General features: G+C 37.3%; 2 protein-coding genes across 9 annotated transcripts in view; both read left to right on the forward strand.

Moving 5' to 3' along the window:
* Positions 1-23,071, forward strand: part of CUNH4orf19 (chromosome unknown C4orf19 homolog) — a 266,923-nt gene that overhangs the window by 166,264 nt on the left and 77,588 nt on the right. The gene's annotated exons all lie outside the window — the stretch shown is intronic.
* The window catches only part of TBC1D1 (TBC1 domain family member 1), a 92,395-nt gene that overhangs the window by 29,287 nt on the left and 40,037 nt on the right, over positions 1-23,071 (forward strand). For all 8 annotated transcript variants that reach the window (XM_061470760.1, XM_061470799.1, XM_061470780.1 and 5 more), the window contains exons 2-9: positions 10,167-10,700; positions 13,773-13,862; positions 14,584-14,688; positions 15,363-15,495; positions 16,888-16,979; positions 18,522-18,632; positions 21,093-21,221; positions 22,467-22,553. In XM_061470760.1, the coding sequence (XP_061326744.1) occupies positions 10,167-10,700; positions 13,773-13,862; positions 14,584-14,688; positions 15,363-15,495; positions 16,888-16,979; positions 18,522-18,632; positions 21,093-21,221; positions 22,467-22,553 (1,281 nt within the window). The remainder of the gene's footprint in view (positions 1-10,166; positions 10,701-13,772; positions 13,863-14,583; positions 14,689-15,362; positions 15,496-16,887; positions 16,980-18,521; positions 18,633-21,092; positions 21,222-22,466; positions 22,554-23,071) is intronic.

The raw sequence follows: 23,071 nt of genomic DNA on the forward strand, positions 1-23,071 counted from the left end.
CTATAACAGTTAAAGTGGTAAGAGAACAGCCAGTGAAGATGCTAACATTCAAATGAAGATATGGGATCTGGTTAAGATGACCAAAAGCATGGACAAGTGCAGTAGTGCTACGTAGGATGGTATTGCAGGACTGCCAGACGTAGGGTAGGTAGTCTGTAACCCTGCACTGCAGCTGATGTATTCCTATCATCCATGATGGCCTTTGCAGTGAAATGCAGTCCTGCAGGCAGTCTGTTAAGTGAACAGCACATTTTTCACATTGGTTGTCTTCTCTGAATACATTGTTAAATAACTTCTTAAGGTCTCTAGTATCCCATTGGTTTTCCTTTCTCTCCTCGCTTTTCTACCATGTTTATGTACTTAGTGCAGACATTCTGGGTTTCTTACAGTGACTTTCACAAGCACCTGATGTAAAGACTTACAGAACAACCATTCTATAAAAGCATTTTTTTCCAAGCTCTTTCTTTTTTCTCGCAAGATTTTTGTCAAATCTGGGTCTGAGAGGAAGAGTAGAATACAGAAAACTTGAACTTCTTAGCTACTGTAAAATTTTAAGAGGTTTGTCTTTTAACAAAAGGGAAGTAGAGTCTTGTTTGTCTATCATCAGCAGGAATTAGGAGGACTGACATTTTAGGACAATGATCCTTGACTCTTTGGAGTCCTTTCCTCCCTCTGGAGGCAGAATTGGTAGTTTCCCTAATGTGATCTGGCTGTATCGTAATAGAGGGGACCTTGAATAAACAGATTGCCCTTTTTTTTTCTGCCCAAAAACATTGCACTGATAGCTTCCAGTAAATGCAACATAACCTAAGGAAAACAATGTGTTTTCCACTGTCCTCAGTAACAATTTAGCAACTGTTTCCAAGAGAGTTAAAACATGACCTATCCTGTTGTAGCTAAATCTCTTCACATAAAGCTGAATAGTTTTAATTCAAATTACATGATGAGTGTTTTAGTGTAAATAGTCCTTAGGAATCATAGGAAGTCAGTAAGCTTTCTGTGAGTTGTTTGTTTCAAAATACAGTTTAATTCTGTAGGTTAACAATTTCGTTATATGCTTCATATGTAGCAAAGGTCTTGCTAACAGTCTGAGAGCTCTTTAGGTGTATTATTCTTCTTCTTCCATTTGATTGAATGCATAGTACATTAGGGATGCCTAATGTACAGTAGCATTAAACTTCAACTTTATAAAACTTTAACCTATGTCAGTACCATAAAAGGTGTAGATGTTCTTAAGATGACTATTCATGTAGGAACCAAAGGCTGGCAAACACCTTATGTTCAAAGGAAGTTAATTTTCAGAAATACATACATTGTTATTTTGTGTGGTTTGCAAGGTATTTTAGGAAAAAAAATTACAAATTAGTATCAACTGCACTTGTGAATTTCATGAAGTAGGTAGTTAATTGACAAGTTTTAAAATCCCATTAAACCTTTTGATGATAGAGCATCACTAGAAGGCATAACTTAGAAAAAACCCACCAAAGCTCAAAAAATCCCTAGACATGAGAAACCATTTGCTTTACATCCGAAAAGGACTAAAACTAGTGAACTAAATAACTGCTTTTCTTAAGTGGAAGTTTTGGTAGTTTTCATGGGATGTTTAACCATAACTTTCCCATCCTGCTCTTCTGCGAGGTGACCTGTGGCAGCTGAAATGTACTACTACACACCAAAGCAGCAAATATCCATGAGCAAATCAGTTCACTGGCATTTTATACCAGTCAGGCAGAATTCTGGAAAAGGCTCATCAGCTTCTACACTCCAGTTCCATTGAGGCCTTTATGAGTGTAATGTTCCAAAAAGAGTCTTCCCATGAAAATCTTCTGCCCCCTGCCTCCCCCCGCAGTTCTAGGGAGAAGGACCCTCGGCTGACCCTTTCCTCCCGAAGTTTTACTGAGTTGTCAAAGAGATGATGTTTTACTCTATTGCAGGTAGAGCTAACTTACGTGTCATGTCAAGCAAAAGTATTCATAGGATAATCCTCCTTATCCCTTGTGTAAACCTCAAGAATATATTTTGAGGGGAGGGGGGATTTTGACACACATTTGGATCATTTCTTGTTTGCAGTTGGATATTGCTAAAAGGACAGAGCAATTTCAGGCTTTGTATCATTTGGAAAGAAGTTGCATTCACTTCTGTCTGTTTTGTAGCTCTTCTTTTGCCAGTTGTACCAATTTTGGTAACTGTGACAGAAGCCTGAGAGCAAAGGAGACTGGGAGAGAGCCTGTCTCATATTGTACAAGTGGAGTTTAATCTGATAAATAGATGCCTTTTTTTTTTTTCCCCCCAGAATGTTCTCAGTAACTCATTTCCTGTTTTAAATCCTGTTACTGCCTTTCAGTTAAAAAAACCACCAAACTACGAAGAATCTCCCCCTCCCCCAAGAAAAAACAAAACAAAACCCACCAAGAAAACAGTCCTTGTCCCAAAAACTTTCAAATGTCATTGCTGTGTTTTTATAACTAAGAATAGGCTTCCTTCTGTTTCCCACCCCATAGCCTCCAACTCAGCCCCTAGGCCTGTCTCAACCCTGTGAAAGGAGCTGAATTCTACTCCCACACCCTTAAAAAAGGATTTAATCTCTGTTGATAATGCATGAGCACAGAGGTTTCTAGCTATTACTTTACAACAGGTATTACCTCCTTGTAAAATGTGAGCCAGGAATCCTGCAGGTTTGACCAACTTTGAAGACGTTAATGTCTTCAGGTGCTGTTTTCATTTGTGAAATTATGTGAAAACTGAAACTAAAGATGGAGAAGATAACACTATGAAGATGTTAATGGGCTATTTGAAATATCTGTTGACTTGCTTTATTTCACAGTTCAGTTTATGGTCCTGAATGGAGGAACTGATGAAACAGGACAAGATAAAAAGAGTTTGTATTGTAAAGACAGGAGTGGGCTGGGGAAAATGAATTAATGAATGCCATCTGATAAATCTTCCAGGTATAGGGCAGAATATACAAATAGGTTTCCCAAAAGTAGATTTTGTAGGAATACCCCCTTCAGAGCCAGTCAGGTGCTGTTGCATTTGGAGGTATACTAAAACCCCATGGAGGACTTCCGTCAGCTGCAGTTTAGTTTTGGTTTATCCATTTTCATGGGGAGGTGTCTAAAAGTAAGCAGCAGTCTGGGACATGGTGGTTTATTTATGGGAAGTAGTCAGGTTTTGATGTATTTTGGGTTTCAAGGAAGGTATGTCTTGAGAGCGTGAGAAAGAAAACCTTAAAGTGTATCAGCAGCATGGTGCATCTCGGGGAGGAAGTACCACCACAAAACAGAGCAGTCCAGCTTCACTAGAACACTGGGTACAATTATGTTCTATTTCTGAGCTTGTTTACAATAACCTATAAACAGATTCTGCAAATATTGTTCTTTCAGAAAGAAAAGAAAACCTTTTTGTGCAACTTCAGATTGCCTGGAGTGCTCTCCAACTCACATGACTTGCAAAAAGTGTAACCTTTTCCATCTGGCTGAGGAGTCATGAGGAAGGTTCTTGAGCTGAGATTTGTCTATAATATTAAAAGGAATGTGATACCATGAAAGTTACAAACAGTACTCACAGAATCAGTCTGCATTACTTAGCAGTCTTTTGGAAGCAGCACCTGACTACCTGATGTTTGTAGGAAGTCTAGTCAACTTTATGGCTTTTTATGATGATGTGTAAACTGTAAGAGTACGTGTTGGCTACATGGAGCTCCATTCTTGGTGCTTACTATGTCAGAGTCATCTCAGAGGACATGAGTGTCACTCACTTACCATGCTCAAAGTCAAAAGAACTAGATTTAAACACATGACTCTTTTCTGCCACTTCGGGGTTTTAGTGAACTTTTGCTCATCAGCTTCTTACATACATACCTACAAAACTTGAGTCTTAGCCCCATCACCTTCGCTTATCCCATTCTCTGTATAGCACCTGTTTAAACCTAACCAAGTAAACTGCCCCTGAAAGTAGACACATGTATAATTTTTTTTTCCTTTCATAGGTCCATGGTGATATTATTCAGGCTTTGAGCTTTCCCTTATCAAAGTTGGAATGACATCCCTGCCTTGCCTTTGCAGGTCTGGTTTCAGGGTCCTTCCTGAGCAGCATGCCTGTGGTGTGGTTTGCCTGGTTGGCTGCTAGCCTGGCTGCCGTTCCCAGCCCTCTGATTGTGTTCTGACCTGTTCTCCTTTCTCCAAAGATCCACAGGTTCCCTGGTTAAATGAGACACTTAGTGCATTTTAGGTACTATAAAGAGAAATGAGTTGGACCAACATGCATGACTGGTGAAGCTGCAGAGAGTGGCACAGTTTATAGCTGTTTTATGAGTAGTGAGGATACAGCAGCAAAGTTTTGGATCATTTGTGCTGAGGTATGAAATCATGGAGCAAAGGTGAGCTGTCTCCCAATCCAACCACTGATCTTAAATACTTAAGGAAGTGTTGGTATTATTCTCACTTTTGCTTTATCCATCATGTATTTGTTATGCAAAGAAAAACTGATGGGAGTTTACTATGGATGGTCATCATCCAGGAGCTGAAGAAACTAATCTTTCTGCCTTTGTCTGGATTAAATCTGGTTTGAAAGTGGCTTTGTGGGAGGAATAAATGTCAACAAATAGCAAAGGAAGAAAGCTAATAATTAAAGTGTATCATGGAACTGCTGATTACAAGTAAAGGGGTGAAACTTCGGACAATGAGAATTGAGCTTAATGGCTGGAAAAAGTCTGCAAGGTGTAGGAGGCTGTAGAGCAGTCTCTAAGCAAGATAATAGAAGAAAAAAAACCTGTGAGGACTGTTGAGATAAGACATGAGTACAAAAGGTCTTTCACTAAACTGTAAATGGGAAAGTTTATAATTCTTTTCTACCTTGAATTTCTACTAATCCCAAGGAAGAGGGAAATTCTGTCACCTTTAGAACTTTTTTTTTCTTCAGTAGAAGAGCAAAACAATAAAGACTGTAGGTTTGTCTGGAAACTTTTAGTTCATTCTTTGTTTAAACTAGTAGGCAAGATTCAGTCTCAGCTGATAGTGTCTTGCTCTTATTTTTTCTGGCAGCTGTAGGTTTCCCATGGGGAAGAGGAGGTTCTGGGGTCCCCATTGTTGGAGTTACTTAGAATTCAGGTGGATGTGACCCCCAGTGTCTCGTCGAAGTTTGAAGTTGGATCTAACTTGAGAGTTTGTCTTGCTTTATGTGGGGGGCTGTGCTCTCAGAGGTTACACCCAAAGATTTTATGCAGTCTTTTAAAAATGCAAATAAATACTTTGCTGTTTCATCTTTTTATAAATGTTTAATATCTCTCAAAAATGATTTTCCTTTCTTGTGTTCCACTACTTTTACAAAGTATTCCATGGTTATAAATACCTTATGGGTGACAGAAGTACTGCTGTCTGTCCTGTTAGAACTAGATGTCTTCTCCCAAGATACATAGTTGTAGACCCTGTTTTTCCTGTAGCAGCACTCTAGTAAAATGGAGGCAGAAAGGTATTAACAGCAAACATCATATTGACTTCTTGACATATTTTATTGAGCCTGCTATGGTCAGGAAAAAAGGCACGTAAAGCCACTTAAAAATAATTCAGATGTCTTCTCATTCTTGAGTAGGCAGGCAAAACTCAATCAAAAACATCTACTTGTTTCAAGAGCTTTGTGAAAGATTTTTGAGGCTCTGTTCTTGTGAGGCCTTCTCTGAGGTTCAGCTCAAGATCTGACCCTAATGGTTTTCAGTCTCCCAAGAATTCATGGAGTTTATTGTGTAAGACTAATTCCTGATAACTCTCAGATCTGTTTTATATTAAATAAAGCCACCTGCTCCTTTAAAATAATTCAGTCTGTGCTTGAGACCTTCACTGCCTTATGGAGAGACTTGTAGGTATAAACCCTGCACAGCATCTAATGTTTGGTTGGTTGTTTTTTTTTTTCCTGAGCCCTGGCTAGTTGATGTGTTAACAGTTCTTTTTCTGTGGCATGCTTTGCTTTCTTATCTAGTGTGTATTAAAGAAACGGGCAATCATGTTTTTTTAGTCTGCCCTTATTTACCAAAAGGCAGCTGTTGCACTCAGCTGTTCCTGAGCTTTTTTCGTTAGAATAGTTTCTCACGCTTTCTCAAATACACTGAGAGGCTAAAGGCATTGATATCTTACTATATGTTTGTATGTATACTTTCAGGGTGACTCCTGGTTTCATGTAACTGTTTCTGTGAAGGGAAAGAGCTATTCTTTCTTCTTCAGGTGCAGCAAATCTGTGCCTGTTTAAAAATTACTGCCTTCTCTCATGATTTGGTTCATGGCATAGAAGCTGTTTGTCTTGTAGCAGACTAATGTGAATTAGGAAGTTCTAGATATTGGTTTCTGTTTTGCTTGATTACCCAAGAATCAAGTCACAAGAATACTCAGCATTTCATTTCCGTGCTTTGTCTCTGCAAAATAAATATTCTCATTGTAGCAGAAATAGCATGGCATACTTAAAAAAAAAAATAAATCACAGCAGTCCACTGTTAGTTTTAAGGGTTATAGACACATTTTTTTCTGTATCTAATTCAGACATTCTAAATGCAAAAACATTTCCTAATATATTTCAGTTGTGTCTTCTGTTCACCAGTCCTCTTGGGCCCAGACTGAGTGATGAGAAGGTAATGTTCTGTGTTTAGTAAAGTTTCATTGTTGCTTACACTGTTGTTCTATACTTAGTTTTGTGGGCTTAGAGAAATAATTTTAGGTCATCAGCAGTTGTTTTTCTGATTACAGAAATAATCTTTATCCACTAATTACATATTTATACTGAGAATCAAGTCTAAAAACAGTTAAGAATAGAAGTAGGCGAGAAAAGAGAATTTGTGTGGCAGGAAGAAATTGTATGCATGTGCAGCAGTCCTTCCCCACTGTCTTAGCAAGTTCAAATTGGTAGACACCAACCTCCTGTATGTCTGTACAGGAGATGTTGGTATCTACGTCACCAGGCTGAGATGGGATGAGGCCTCTGGAAGTCACCTCATTCAGCCCCCTGATCAAAGCAGAGTCAGCTAGAGCACATTGCTTAGGGTCATTTCCAGTCAGAATCTGCATACCTACAAGGGTGGAGACTGCAATCTCTGGGTAACCTGTGCCAGCACGTGGCCACCCTTACTATAAAAAAAGACTTTCTTATGGTCAGGAAGAACCCCACAACCATTAAGTTAATTCAGGAACAATTTGATTCTTGCTCCTTCTTGATACAAATTGAAGAGCCATAAACCTGATTCAGTTTACATCTTAATTAATTCCCGGAGGTTTGCAGAGATGTGGTTACTGTTTGCCCAGTGGCGTGCTGTTTAACCTGGAAAAATTCCAGTTGCGGTTAATAAACATTTGCCAGGATAGAGCCTATATTGTTTATATTAATAATTTGACAGAATTATAAAATATTTATGTATTTATTTACATTTCACAGGTGTCCTCTTTATGTCTCACCCTCTTTATTTAAACTAGTGTTTACTTTATCTTCACATACTGAGCATCCAAGTTTGCTGAGAGTGCCAGATTCAGAGGATGCAGAAGAGCCTGTGGATTCTTAGTTTTTAGATGCTTGCATAAAAGACCTGTAAATGTACAGGTAAATTAAAAAAGCACAAATCCTGATCAGGCCAAGAACAGTTCCAGGGAAATATCTATCTCATTCATCGTAGCTTTTTTATACTAATGGAGATTAAAGTTTAACATGCTTAAGGGTCAGAGGAAAGTGAGGTGACGATTTGCTGCTTCTGCTGTAGCAGTAGTACTGCATCAGAATGTAATAAAATTATAATCAGAAGTAATAAAATTATAGTAACAGGCTGTGGGTTTGGTTGTTCTAGGGGGGTTTTGTTGGTTTTTGTTAACAAGCAGGAACAGAGGAGGCAGTGTTTTTCAGTACATGTAGCACGAAAGCCAGCTGTTACTTCCAAATGACGTAATTCAAGCCTTAGCATATGTGAAAATAAATAATTAAATACTCCCTTTGGTTTTCATCAACAGGCCTCCTAGGTCTTTTCAGACCTGAAGCATATTAACTACTGCAGTCATTCTCTGTGATATAGCGTCTTTCTCTTACTCTGTCTATGAAGTCTAGCCACTGCTGAATAGCAATTTTGTCAATGTCCAAGGTGTTTGATAACAAAAGACATTAAAGAAATCAAATTCAATAACTACACATCTGTGATGGATCCCTAATGCCTTGTCTGGGCTTTTAGCTCAGCTATAAGCCTTGTAGCACCTGTGCTGCTGGAAACTATATAGTTGTCCGCATGGGTTGTGCTAGCTAAGATAGTGGCACCCTTTGCCTGGGTGAGAGGTGCTGTTCCTGGCTTTAGGAAAGTGAGTGTTTTCCAGAAAATACCTCACTCCTTTGCTGTCACTTCTGCAGCCTTGGCAAAAGCAGAGGTGGGATTGCAGGTCTCTCTGTATTCCAGGCAACTTGGAAATAAAATTGCCTGTGGCTGGTGAGACAGGACACCCCCCACAAGAGTAAAATGTGTTTATTAGAAAATGTTAAAGCAGTTGCACTTGAAATATGGGTAGAATAAAGTTTTATGTTTCACTGTCATCCTGATACATTACGCAACTAAAAATTGGGTCTTTGAAGGAGTACAAGGTAGGTAAAACTGAGATGAGCCTTGAGCTCACAGTGGCTTTCTAAAAGGTTCATGACATAGCTGAGACTTCTGAAGTCATGACCCTGTTTTCTTACCTCTGTCTTTGGTGAGTGATAAGCTCATGACTCATTCCTTGCACTCAGGGGTGAAGTAATGTTTCCTGTGTTGTCTGTCTGTCTTATTTTATAATCTGTTACTTATTCTCTTGAATCCACTAGCTCTATGTGTGTGTATGCTTATCTATTTATCCATATCTATATATCTGTGCTTCCTTGTCTCTAAAAAAGTCCTACTGAGGTCTTTCTGAGCACCCAGAATATAACCATTCAGTTTTCACTGTTCAGCCTTTTTTTTTCCCCTTGGAGTCCTTTGCTGTTTCTGCCATTGGTTTATGTACATTACTGCATTATGCTTAAGGCATGGATAACCATAGAAATGTCTGGGAAAGACAGAGATCATGTCTCCGAAGCATTGTTTTTTTTTAATGTTTGGGGATGCTTTTTCTCATAGAGGATGTGGTTCTTTTGGGTTTCTGTTTTAGTCTGCTGCTCTCAGACTTCTTTCTGTATTATCTGCAACCAGCTACTTGTAAGCAAGCAAGCTCCAACTGATGCTTGACAGAGGATATTTGTTTTGTCAGGAAACTGGCACACTTAACATGGATGATTTTTTTTTTTCCTCAGAGTAATTTGGGGAAATTAAAAATTTGGCAGAATTATATGTTGTAAACATAGATGGTAGCCCTGCATTTGTCATTACAGAAGCAGCACAGGCTGCAGAAGAACTGTAATATCCTTTGGCTAGTCAAAACCAAAAACCAAGCATCAGCCCCACAGCAGTTTAACAGATAACATATGCATGTTCCCATCTTACAACCACATCAGAAACTGTGACTGTTTAATTTTATTTAATATACTTGTAATTATGCATTGGATATATTTTAACATCTGTGGCTGCAGCAGACAGATTTTAGAGTATCATCTAGGATGGTAGAATAAAAATGAAACCTAAATTAAGGAATGTTTCCTTGGAAAACACACCTATTTACAGTTAAAAAAAATAAAATCCCAAACACCAAACTGCAATAACAAGGTAATATGCTATTATGATGATGAAAGCAAATTTACAAGAGACTCAGTAACATGAATGCTTGAATAAGAGAAAGGAGTGAAAAATAACAGATTGCATAACTTTCCCAAGTAATTAGTCAGTAGCTTCTCTCATACTTTCTGAAGTATTTTTCATTTTGAGTTTGAATTTGTCACATTATACTGGTTCCTTCAGGTGCAAAAGTTTTACTGAAAACATAGTGTATTGGAGATGAAGCTCTTTTGACAAAGCACTGGTGATGGTGAATTCCTGGCAGGGAGACAAATGGTCAAATAGTCAGTGTTTTAACTTTTATAATGTGCATGTTGGACAAATACAAATCACTTCAACTGGTCTTTCAGAAAGCAAACCCAAATTAGCCATCCCAGAAAAATAACAGCAGGAAGCACCTCTTAATATTGTGACTTGTTTGTCATAAACAACCAGATGCTAATGTTGTGTATTTTTTTTTCCTCTCTTCTAGGTGCCTGAGATCATAAGTTCTATTCGACAAGCTGGAAAAATTGCTCGTCAGGAAGAGTTTCAGAGTAATCTCTCAGATGTCGAAGACCCTTTTGCCAAAAAGTTTGAGGTGCTGTTCTGTGGACGGGTGACAGTAGCACATAAAAATGCACCTCCAGCACTCATAGATGAATGCATTGAGAAATTTAATCGTGCAAGTTGTACAAAACAATCAGATTGCAACTCATCATCTCAACAACATGAAACTGCCACTAACTTTGGAGGCTTCTCTTTCAGCGACAGATTTCGGTCTGTTTTCCAGCCCTTGGTCAGTGAAGAGGAGGAGAAAAGGCCAATTAGGAAATCCTTTTCCCAGCCTGGGCTGCGTTCCTTTGCTTTTAAGAAGGATTTGCAAGAGGGAAGCCAAAGGAGTAGCAGCTTTGTCAGGTCTTTCGAAGAAGACGCCATTTCACTGAACCTAAAAAGTCAACTCGTCTATGGACACAGTGTTGTGCAGCCAACAGACATTGCAGAAAACCGGACAATGTTGTTTACGGTAAAGCAAAATTTGCAGCTTTTGGTGCTTTCTCATCTCGGAGTTTGGAGTGGCAAACACCAAAGCAGATGTTCTGACAGATGGCTGTTACTTCTTTTAATAACTTAATTGCAATTACCACAGCTTAACTTAAACGTGCCTATTTCTCTAGAAAGCATTGCTAGTCAGTGTAAATTGTTTTACATAGTCAAAATCAGTTTATATTGAATAGTTTAAAACAGCACTACCTGTAATATTTGGCTTCTAAGAACAGCTTTTAGAAAGCTGCAGCAAGTTAGTAGGTAGCTATACAATTGCAAAATGGTATGTACAGTTACACTAACTAGTAACAGCAGAAATAAATTTCCAGGTGAATGAGTTAACTGTAACTAGAGCAGAAGGGCCAAACCATGCCCGGGGGCTAGTAAACTCTATGTCCTGTGATAGGCAGCATAATTCATGGAGGTGTTCTGCTGCCAACATGCCTGGGTAATGGTGGAGTAGTGTAGTAAGTTCCTAGACTACTCCACACCTGCCTCTACTGCAGGCCTACTTTTGTGTGGCTAGCAATGCCTTGCCTTGATAGGTGAGCAGCAAAATAATTTTTTAAGACCTGAGAAGTAAAGAATGTTATTTGCTTCTCTTACAATCCTCTTGATATATAAGTTATGTAACATTTTATATATATATCTTGTATCATGTGAACAGAATGCAAGCCTGGAGCTGGTATTGTGATCGCTGGCTAAGATCATCTTGGATCTGTCAGCTGCTGTTGGGGCTGGGAGGTTTTAAGGACAGCAGCAGAGTGGAGTGGGTGCAGTTACAGCAGGTTTTTTGGAGGAGGGGAAGAGAAGCATTGCTTTTAAGTGTTATGTCTGTAAAAGGTAACACACAAAAAAAGAGGCATAGTTAGCTATACCTGTTTTAAAACTTCTGGTTAGTTGTGGCAGGCTGGCATTAGAGAGAGAAGTGGAAGAAAGTGGAGAGAAATTTTATGCCACAGTAAAAACAATTCCATGTTTACTTTCCCTGAGCATGTATCTCACACAGAAAATATAGACAACCTTTATAATAATGCCTAATTTTTAAACAATTCCTGACTTCATTATTCATTTGTGGCACATGCTATAGGGATAGGGACATTATTATAGATGGACTGCTCAAAGTCCAGATCTTCTTAATCCAGTGAGTGCATTTTTAATTTGTATTAAATAGATGCAACAGCTCTCAAAGACACATGCAGCTTCAGCCTGAATATAATGTCAGTCACCTGCTGACAGGCTCATTTCCCAGTTGTGAGGTTCTGCTGATCTGCTTTCTATCTTGGGTTGCTTTTTGCCTGGGAAAATATTGTTTAGAATGCACAGTTGTATTCTTTTGCTATTCAGTTGGTGTAAATTTAGCTGAATATAAGGAAGTGAAGTAACTGTGGTTTGTACCTCTGGTATCCACAAGTTCATGGCAGAGCTGAGTTTGTTGGTTAGCCATCCCCCATGGTCAGCAGGTTCTAAGTAATGGTATGCATGCAGTGTGCACAGGTCAATCAATTGCTCATCAGTTTGCGTATGGCTACGTATTAAGCTCTAACTCCATCAGGAGTTCATCAGGAGGGAAAAATTTGTTTGTATTTTCACAGTTAAAGTTCTTCCTTGGATCTTATCCAGGACTGCAGCAGAGGTTAGTTGGTGTATGAGGTGTGAAAAACATTACCTGCTGACTCTCCTCACCGTGTCCAGACAGTCCAGATTTGGTGTCTCCTCCTGAAGAACTGCTTTCCTACCCAATTTCTTAGGATTTTTTAAATTCATTTTAGGCTTTTCACCTGGCTGTGCCCTTTTTTTTTTTTGGGGGGGGGGGGGGGGGGGGAGGAGCATGGGCGGGGAGAAGGGGTGTGTTGTTGGGCTCTGTTTTATTTTTTTTTTCCTTTGTTCTGTTGGCTTCAAATGATCCCTGCTGCCCTGGGACCAAGTGTGAAAGGAGTATGTGGGGCTGAGCTAAGGGAGGGGAAGGCAGCAGCAAGCAGGAGGGGGCTGCTGAGTAAGTGTTGGAAGGAATAACCCATGAGCACACACGAGGTCAGCCTGGGGACAATACAAGGAAACCAACAGGGGGTTGGGGAAAATCATTGTGACTGGTTGAAGTCAAAGAAGAGGTGGAAGGTGACCATTTTTAGACACACACAGGTGTGGCACATCTCACTTCATTCATACACAGGATTTCCACCTTCCTTAAGAAATTATGGATATATTGGTGCTTCTGATGTTTTTATGTGCATCTTTTGGGATTTGGTAGTGGTTGAAGCTTCAGCAGGTTTGTTATTAAGTCACACTCCTGAATGTATTGCGATTCCACCCATCTTCCCTAAAAGATGATATAAGACTTGTCCTTTGCAGAATTTTTGATGTGCTAGAAAATATGAGGAATTTAAATTCTATCTGTTAAAATGGTACAAAGAAGCTGAAAAATTGAAAACAGCAGTTTCACCTTAAAAATGCCCTTCTGCCATCAAAAGTTAGCATGAGCTTTTGGGTCACTGCTGTACAAACAGCCCACAGATTAAATTAAAAGTTAGAAAATGGGCTCCAGTAAGCTCATTTTGTATAGTTCAAGTTAAAGCCTTTAAATTAAATGGTATTTATATCTTAAAAAAATAAATGAAAGCCTAAAAAAAAAAAATAATCAGGTGGAATATAGGTAGAGGCACGCACTTGGACTTAAATTTTAGGACCATCTTCACTAATTAGCTTTTTGGAAATGTGGTATGTGCAAGACTGCAGAAAATAAGAAAAGGGAGTGTGAGTGTATTTTCTCAGTGCAAACTAAGTTATTTATGGTATAATATTACTCTCATCTAATTAAAATCTCAGTCTCTTGTCTTGTGAAAGTAAATCTTAATTCAGTAATGTGGAGAGCTCTGAATGCCAAATCAGTGTTGTTTCAGTATTTTTGCTTTCTCTGGTAAGAATACGCTGATTGGTCTAAATATGCAGGTAGAAAAAATAGAGACTTATATCCAGGAAACATTTTATAGCGAGACAAAAGGAAGTGTAATGGTATTTATTATCATCTTGATTTTTACTTTGCTCTTTTTAGATTGGCCAGTCTGAAGTTTACCTTATCAGTCCTGACACAAAAAAAGTAGCAATTGAGAAAAGCTTTAAAGAAATATCCTTTTGTTCTCAGGTAAGAGTGCAGTGTATTCTCTCTGTTTTTCTTTTTTTCTTTTTTTTTTTATTTTTTTTTTATTTTTATATTCTCCACTTGTAAATGTTCACATACTCCTTCCAGCAATTAAAAAACCTTCTTAGCATTTTGCCAGGATGTAATGTTTATCTACTGTTGCGGGTTGCTTGTACCTGAATTTGCATGCCTTTAGGGAAAATAAATGCTTCCATGTGTGATCTTTAAGTCATATATTAAATAATTTTCTTTTTTTTTTTTTACTAGCCAAGCTTTTTTTTTTTTGATTAAAAAAATGTTTATCCATTTTTCACTATTGCTTTCATTTGCTCTTAGAAATGTAAAGCAATTGTTGACCACTTAAGCAAAAGAGAAGAAAAACAGAGTGAACTTTTTGCCCCCCTGGTAAAATACTTCTTGAATAGCATTTATTCATCTCTGTAAGTGTTTTCCAATGGATCTATTAAAAAAAAAAAAAGGAAAAAAATCAACAAGAAAACCCCACCAAAACCAACAAACAACCTTAGGCTTAAGTGAAGTTTAAGATTCATGAAGTAATAGAATAGATTTTTAATGGCCAGATGACTTTAATGTAGCTGTAACAGTGATATGGGACCTACCTGTAATGCTGTTGGGCCTTTCATGCTTCTGTTACTTGAAGAAATACAGCCACAAAACATTGAAAGTACATGTGACTGCTTCATTACTGTTATTTTTGAACTAGGGAATTAGACATGTGGATCACTTTGGGTTTATCTGCAGAGAGTCTTCAGAAAATGGAGGCTTCCACTTTGTTTGCTACGTGTTTCAGTGTACAGATGAAGCACTGGTAAGTGCCTAATGGAACAGTAGGCCCTAAAAGTCTTCTGTTGCTCTATGCTCTTTGTTTTGCTGAATGTCTTTAAATCCCGCTCTGCTTGGAAATATAATTATTTCAAAAATGTAACTAACATAGCAGTCTAACATAAATGTACTTTATAGTACATAGTACTAACATAAAAGTATTAGCATGTATGTTAGTACATAATACTAACATAAAAGTTACTAAAATGCAACTGACATAGCAAAGGAATTTTAATTTGCTTTCAAGGTAGAAGCTTAAATCCCCTTTAAAATCCAGTAAAGCTTCCTTTAATTGCACAAAGTTAAGACTGTATTCCTCTTTTTGGGAAGAGGATTTCTTCATAGTGCACCCATTCAGAAAATCAGGACTACACTGTGCTCTAGGTCAGGCTAGTGCATCACAACTGCAGTAAGCTTTTTTTATCACAGACAACAGTCATAAAATTAGGTGGCCTGGAGAGATATCACTTCACAGTAAGTTTTGTCTTCCCTTTGTGTTTGTGTGTGGAAATGACAGGGGAACAGCTTTTCTTTTTAATCATAACCACATTCCCAAACAAGCATCAGTATCATTCTAAAAGACTGTTGTGTTTGTGTTAAGGAAAACAGAAGCTCAGTGGAAGAGTGAAATTCTGTTCTTTTGCACTCTACTCTTTTCAGGTTGATGAAATCATGATGACATTGAAACAGGCTTTCACCGTAGCTGCTGTGCAACAGACTTCCAAGGCACAGCCCCAGCTCTGTGAAGGATGTCCTATGCAAAGCTTGCATAAACTCTGTGAAAAGATAGAAGGTGAGGTTTAAAAACTTCCTAGTTGAATATTTCTTCAAGTAATTTTACTGGGGGACAGTCTCACATGTTAAACTCTATGGGAATGAATGCTTAAAAAGAGCCTGAAACTTGGGATGGAGGGTTGAAAGCCAGTCTTTTTATTTAGCAGACTGCAATGTCAAGTTATCTGTAAGGTAATAAGAATTTTCTAAAGAAAAGTTAAACTCCTTTCTTATATTTTAGTTGAATTTTTGAAAACTCATCGAGTCTAAATATTACTGAATTGCAGCTAGCATGGCTCTATTAGCTGCATAAATGCTGAAAATTGCAGGTAAGAAACTCCTTAAGAATATATCCTGCAATAGCTTTGACCCCCTGTCCTATGGAATCCACTTAAATACCAGCATTACACTACCATAAACATGAACCAAGCAGTATGCCCCTTCATGAAAATGCAGCAGTTAAGAGTTGTAGGTGTTACAAGAAAACAAGTTGAAAGGAAAAAAAAAAAAAACAAACAAAATCTCTTTGCATTTCAGCAAATTTCACAGTTGGATTTTATTTGTTTAAGTAATATCTTGAGTGAATAAAGGGCAACAGCAGCTTGTCAGATCACATGACCGTAGCTTGTTGGACTAAAACCTATCTAGTATTAATTTGATGAAACTGGAGAACTTCCAAAAGTACTTTTCACTCTATTTTTGTATCAACTACTATGATTTTTGAGTAATTTCTTAAAGGCAAAGGATTCTTAATGCCTTTAATCATGCCATCTGGTTAAATATATCATCTGCTTCTGAAGGAGAAACGCCATGATCAGAAACTGAAGTACAAAATACTGTTGATGGTCTGTTCTTTTTCCACAGAAAATAGAGGAAGGGGAATTAATCCAGGATGAGAGCAGTAAAAATAATCTGAATGAGAGAGCAGTCTGCTTTAGACTGTCCCTCAGTAAATGTTGTCAGCGAGAGGCACAGCAAGAAGTTTACTAGTATGCAATAAATTTACTCTTTTTCAGAAGAGGCTAGGGTATACAAATTGGAGAAAATCAATGGAAATCATATTTATACCGTTAGCAAAATCTAAGTAGTACTGAAGAAACCACCAGCAAAGCAATCTGCTAAAATGCAGTCAATTGTGGGTTTATTTTATCTTGTGTGATAATGGAATCTTCAGCTAAGAGTATAATCCTGGTCTGTGCTCAGTAAATCTCCTTGTTACAGGGTTCATGTCCCTCATTTTAAAGACATGAGTTCACTAACAGCTTTAAATTAACCAAGAGTTCTTTCTAATGCCCCATTATGAAATCACTGCAACGGGTCAGCTCAAATAACTGACAAGCATATTTATGTTGATTGATTAATTCTGACAAATATGACCCTGTGATTTGTTCCTTTTTATTCTTATTGGCAGGGTTACACCCTTCTAAGACTAAATTGGAACTACAAAAGCATCTAACAACACTAAATAACGAGGAGCAGGCCTCTGTTTTTGAAGAGGTTAAGGTAAACTCTGTGTTTTCTACAAGATTTTAAAGCAATTGATGTTTTTGCTAACATCAGCATTAAGCACTGAAGTTGTGGGTGTTTTTGTGAATTATCTTCATTTAATAAACTGTTAATCACCTTGTGCTTTAATTTCAATATCATTATTTTTTAGAGCTGTTAAAAACTTGTCCTTTTATAACCATGTCTCATTTTACTCGTTTTTCTTCTGCTTTCAATGAAAAGAGTTGACTTCTTGCTGAGTAAAAATGCACACATTTTTTGTGGGTGAAAGCAAAATAACTTACATTGTGAGAACTTTCAACTGTTAACTTGACCAAACAAAATTACTGTAACATTCCCAGATCAAAAGAATTCCTGCTTAAAATTTATCCTTGATCTTAATACTTGTCAAACTAACTAAAAAAGTTTAACTTTCTATCTTCTGAATCAAATCCATTTTAGCACAGAGGAAAGCATAGTGGGTGTAAGACAGATGAACATTGTAGGAAATGTCTTTGGGATTGGCACACTATTGAAGAACAGGGAATTTCAGACTCTTTAAAAATAATATTTCCTTCCTCTCTTGAGTCATTTCAGTCTCTTTGTGTGTTTCCTTGTGGCAGTTTATCATCCAATACCAAATTTGGAAGTTAACTCTGTGGGACTGATTCCATGACCTAAGTAATTTCTTAGTATATAGTAGCTAGCTGGCACTGTTGCCTTTTAGTATTCTGTGCACATATTAAAGCTCTGAAGCTTCTAGTAGTCACAGGAAACTGTTAATTGATTCTGATGAGAGTCTGCAAATGTTTAACTTGGTCAAACCAAGGGTATGTCTCTCCTGTCTGCCTTTTTCAGCTGATTTTTTTGAGTTGGACTGCCTGAAATTTTAGTTGTAGCATTCTCAGAGTTCCGTATGTTGTAACCATGATTTGCATTTTTCGATAACTGTCTTTCTAAAGATATTTTTATTAATCTGATGCGCTTTCTTGGCATTACCTAATTCATAAGTTATCCGCTGCATTACATCAGTAGTGTTAGAACAGCATATACTTTTCAAAAGTTAGGTTTCTGGGATTAAATTCTATAATAACTTGTTCTAAAAATATTTTCATTTACAGTAGTTCAGATCTAAATAGAATGCAGCAGGGAAACATATGTTCACCTTGTGCACTGATTTTTAAAATACCTGTGTCATTTCCTAAAACTGAAACGTCCAGTGAGGTTTTCTAGCAGAAGGGTTTTGCAGCAGAACCACAGTATTTTGGTTTTCTTTACATCAAAAACAGATTGGAAAAATATTTTTTATGTCTTAATATGCTTCTGACAATTTAACACCTCCAGAGCTGTCCATGTAAATTATGCTGTGTATGAAATGAGGTCAAGTGTTCTTTGGCTGGGACACTGGTGTCCTCTGGTGGACTGGAGTAGTAGCATTAACGAAGTTAAACTGGTTCTTACCTTAGTGATGTATTGACAGTGGCAAGATGAAAAGAATAAATATTTGCTAACTGTTATAAAAATGTATAATTACTGTGCTTGTGGTGTTTTCAATTAAAGAAATTAAGACCAAGGAATGATCAAAAAGAGAATGAGTTGGTTATCTCTGTTTTGAGAAACATGTATGAAGAAAAACAGAAGGACCATGTCCATGTTGGAGAAGCAAAACAGGTAAGTAAGTAATCACTAAGTTTTAGCTTGTGTAAGGAGGATCCATCTTTAAAAAAAAAACAACTCCATTCCATTTTTATATCTTTCCAAAGGCAAATTTCCATTACTTGCATTTTGGAACTTCAGACTGTCGGGAGCGGTGAACACTGGCTTTGCTTATGATTATTGTTCTGTGCCACAACAGGCATATCTGATTTTGAGGTACTTAGTACAGTCTGATTTCAGGCCTAGGAGATAAGTATGCAAACAAGGTAGACCACTGATCTGATTGTTGCTTTCTTATCACTGCAATGAAAATTCATTGTGTGTGAGAGAACGAATTTGTAATTGTTCTCAGATAGTCTGTGTCATTTGCCATCCCACTGTCTGTATGAGTCGGTGTCCTGACAAACAGAAGGGATTTGATTCTTGATAAAGATTTACATTTACTTAATAGCTGGAAGTTACTTCTTGTGTACAAACCACCGTTTGAAGTGGCCTCAAGGAGGAGTAGCTGAGTAGGATTGCTGCAGAAACCACATCTGCAAGTCATCCGTTTCTGCAGAGCTGTGTTACCTTTCATTCTGTATCAGGTTGTATCAGTGCTGTTTAATTAGCTATTTATACAGCACAGTTAAGATTTTTCAGAAGGGATTAGTGATTTTGGATGCCTTGTTTTGTGACTAACTAACTAACTTGAGACACATCAAGGATGTCTGTGTTTAAAAGAGGATCAGCACCAGTTCTCTGAAAACTTTCGGTTCCAGTTATTTGACCCTTTTAAAAATCTCGGCTGTCCCACCACTGCTGGCTGATAATTTCAACATGATGACTGCTGTTGTCCATTTGTGATATAAACTAGCAAGTAAATATATGGAGTATAATGAGACCCAGAAGAAATTTGGGACATAGCAGCAAGTCTTTATTTACTGTTTGTTCACTTTGCTAATCTCTTCTTTATGGCTTACTGGCTAACTATTGACCTCCCTGAGGAAGTAGTAAGAACCTTTGCATGTTTTGTTCTGATTTTTTGCCTTGGGCATCTCACCAGAAATATGCTTTTAAGAAAGGAGCATTGTAGTTGTGGTATGACAGGAAGAAACATTGCCTGAGTTCCTCTATCATTGTACCTGAAATATTTTTATTTGGTCTAATGCCAGCCAATTATCAAATAGTTGTCAGTCATGAATGGCTTGGAAATAGGGATATAGGAAGCAAGATAATATCTTGATATGTCTTCTGTGTGATTTGAAAATCCCTAAGGCCTGTTGCAGTCTGTTTACTCAGTTTCTGGAACCAAAATTGGTTAATCTCACATTTGCAAAGATGCCAGTGCTTTAACAACAGAGTTGACTTGCCCTTAGCCCATCATTTGTCTTAGCACAACATTTTATATTTACTCTGATCATTTATCTCCAGCACTGTGTAATAGCAGATACCTTTGAACATGTGTACACTGGCAGTGTTATTTGTCTCAGCAATTATTAACCTATAACACCCTGATGTCCTTGTTCCCTTCTTTTCCGCAAAGGTTTTCACTTTACTCCTTTTCATAATTTTTTTTTTCCTAATATTTAAATCAGGGGAGGGAAAAATGTAAAAACAAAACCAACCCTAAAACCTGATACTAGTACATAGGTTTTATCTAACAAAAATGACCTTCAAATTAAGTGTCTTTTTCATAAGAATGTAACAGCAAGCAGCATCCAATTTGTCCTTTGTGGATAAAATGAGTGAAAGTAAAAAGAAAATAAGCATTCGGAGCTCTGAAGTTAGAGCTAAAAAGGTAGAGCAGCCTCAAGGTAAACCCCCAAAACAACACTGAAAATTGTACTCTGGTATCAACTGCAGGTATTAGGTTTGAATGGGAATATTTGCATCATAGAGTCACTTTTGTATTTGCTACACTGGTCTTTGCAAGCACTAAAAATGAACTGAAATATTTATTTAAAAAGCAAAACTCTCAATAGACTGTTAGCTTTAAGATGGAAGTATTTCAACTGGTGAAATATATAGAAAAATTAGATTGTTTTACATCTTCCTGACCTTTAAGAAGCCCTGTTTTAATATAGTGGAGACACTTGAGAGTTTTTGTTAATTATGAGCTTCACCATTTTTGATTAATTTCTTGGCAAGAAAAGTAAATCCGTTCAGCAATCTCTAATCTGTTACACTTAAACATTTGGAATTTGTACAATTGTACTTTGTTGTTAAAGAAAATTTTCCAACACAGCCCCTTATTGAAGGGGCACTTCTTCTGAAGCTGCTACACTCAATACATTTCCCTTAGGAGAATTTCCTGGTCTTATGTTAGGATAGTTTGTTAAATTTTAGTATAAGTATCAAAAGATCAAAAGGCATGAAATGCCAAGGACACCAGGAGAAAGTATTGATCCAGGTCATGGAAGTCTTCAGACTGTTCACTGAGATCCTGCTCCATGCTGTTGAGTATTTCACATTTATATTTTTAAACACTTTCAGACTTCACAACCCCCTACTGAGAATGCTGTAAATGAAGTGCCCAGCAGTACTTCAAGATTCAGATTAGATATGTTAAAGAACAAAGCAAAAAGATCTCTGACAGAATCATTTGAAAGCATTTTGTCACGTGTAAGTATCATTGTGGTTATTGCCTCTGAACAGAATTTCATTGTTTTATTTATTTGAATGATAGAAAAGTAATATTTATTATCTTTCCAGGTTGAATGCCAAACAGCAAATATTAAAGGAACAAAAATTTGGCAGTCTCATTCTCATCAGCAGTAAAATTGAACTAAGACCTAGTACAGTTTATTGGCTCATAGACATACAACTAGTAGTGACAAAACAAGGCTTTCAAAGTTTATTTCAGACATTGTATCTAACCTGCTCCCATGAAACAAATGATGGCAAAAGCATGTTCTCCCTGTTATTATTATGCACATAGAGAAGATTTTTAGTTTAATATCTCCCCTCATTACTTACCAGCCAGCATTTGTAGAGTTCACCCCTGTAAAATTCTGCTGTGAGCATGTTCAGTGTATGAAACATAACATTACTCGTGCTACACAAAGTATAGTAGCTACTGTTCTAATTTTTGTCAGTTTGTCCTGACTGGCATAGGGTGTCTTCGCATAAGCACAGCTGTATATTGATTGCATTTTCATTGTCATGGCTGTTTTGATGGAAATTCTTTATTTTTATTAGATCTGAGGCATTTTGCCTGATCTTCAAGGAGAGTATAGTCATTATTGTGAATAATGATAACATTTTGTAATGTTAAATAAAAATTATACCATTTAAGGTGAGGAAGATAGAAATTCCATAGTTGTGTCAACATATAAGAACCCAATAGTATGTTTCTTGATATTTCTCTTGGCTACATAAAAACATTACAGAAAAATACTGTTGAACAGATTATGCAAAAATATTTATGCTTTCTGATTTGTAGCCATTGAAATGATAATACCAGAAATGATGTTCTGTTGGGTATTAAATTTATATGGTTTTAAGAGCTTTATAAGCTTTCTTTTTTCTTTTTATCTTGGCAAGAACTACCTAGTGTCAAAATTTCCCATTTGGAATTCAGAAGGTACTTTAACAGTAGTTACAGTGCATGTATTCAATATGTGATTATGTATGTATCATGGAAGGCACATCATTTCCCATGAGAATTCCTCAATTCCACCAGATCCTTTAGAATGTCCTGAATGAAGCCTTTGTTTCTCACAAGGGCAAAAGTTGTTCTTAGACGTTTCAGGAAATTTAATTGGATACTGTCTTTGAAAATTAAAGATCCTGACTATGCTACACAAATCTTTTTTTGGTATTCCTATACATCATAATCCTAACTGCTGATGCATAATCCTGCTGCAGGGCAGTAAAGCCAGAGGTCCACTGGACAGTACTGGTGCTGTGGATTTGGACAGTTCTATATCCAGTTCCTTGAACAGCACACGTAAAGTAAGTAGTCTGGGGTGAATGTATATACTTGGAAACTTCAGATAATATTCCCTGAAACAACTAGTCAGATGTGAAATGTGGTTACCAACCACTCATATAACTGTTCTGTTCTAAGATCTTGCATTTTGTTTTGATTATTTTTTGGGAGTAAGCAAGCTAACTGATTGTATGTGAAAGGAAATAAACCCTAGAGGAATCAAACAATATGATAAAAACAGTATCACAGAATAGGGAGGTTAGGTATATCCTTTTCTTCCTACCTGCAAGAGTCCTTTTGCCACATGCTTATCCATAGGGTCCATCTTTATTCCTGTACCAAGTCCCTCTGAGGGTGACAGGGCTGCATTCATTGCAGGCAGCCACTCGGATCAGTGACTGCCTTTCCCTTTACCCCATGTCATCCCTTCCTCACACTCTCCTGGCCTCCAGCTTGAAGCAGTATTTAAATTTTTTAGAATTTGCTCATTTATCATCCAAATCATTTTTCATGTATGGAATTTGTCAGAATGTGTGCAAGT

This window comes from Pezoporus flaviventris, unplaced genomic scaffold (assembly GCF_033815535.1).
Source record: "Pezoporus flaviventris isolate CSIRO_AGI_PZ_B2104156 unplaced genomic scaffold, CSIRO_AGI_Pfla_v1 ptg000002l, whole genome shotgun sequence".
In the NCBI taxonomy this organism is placed as follows: Eukaryota; Metazoa; Chordata; class Aves; order Psittaciformes; family Psittacidae; genus Pezoporus; species Pezoporus flaviventris.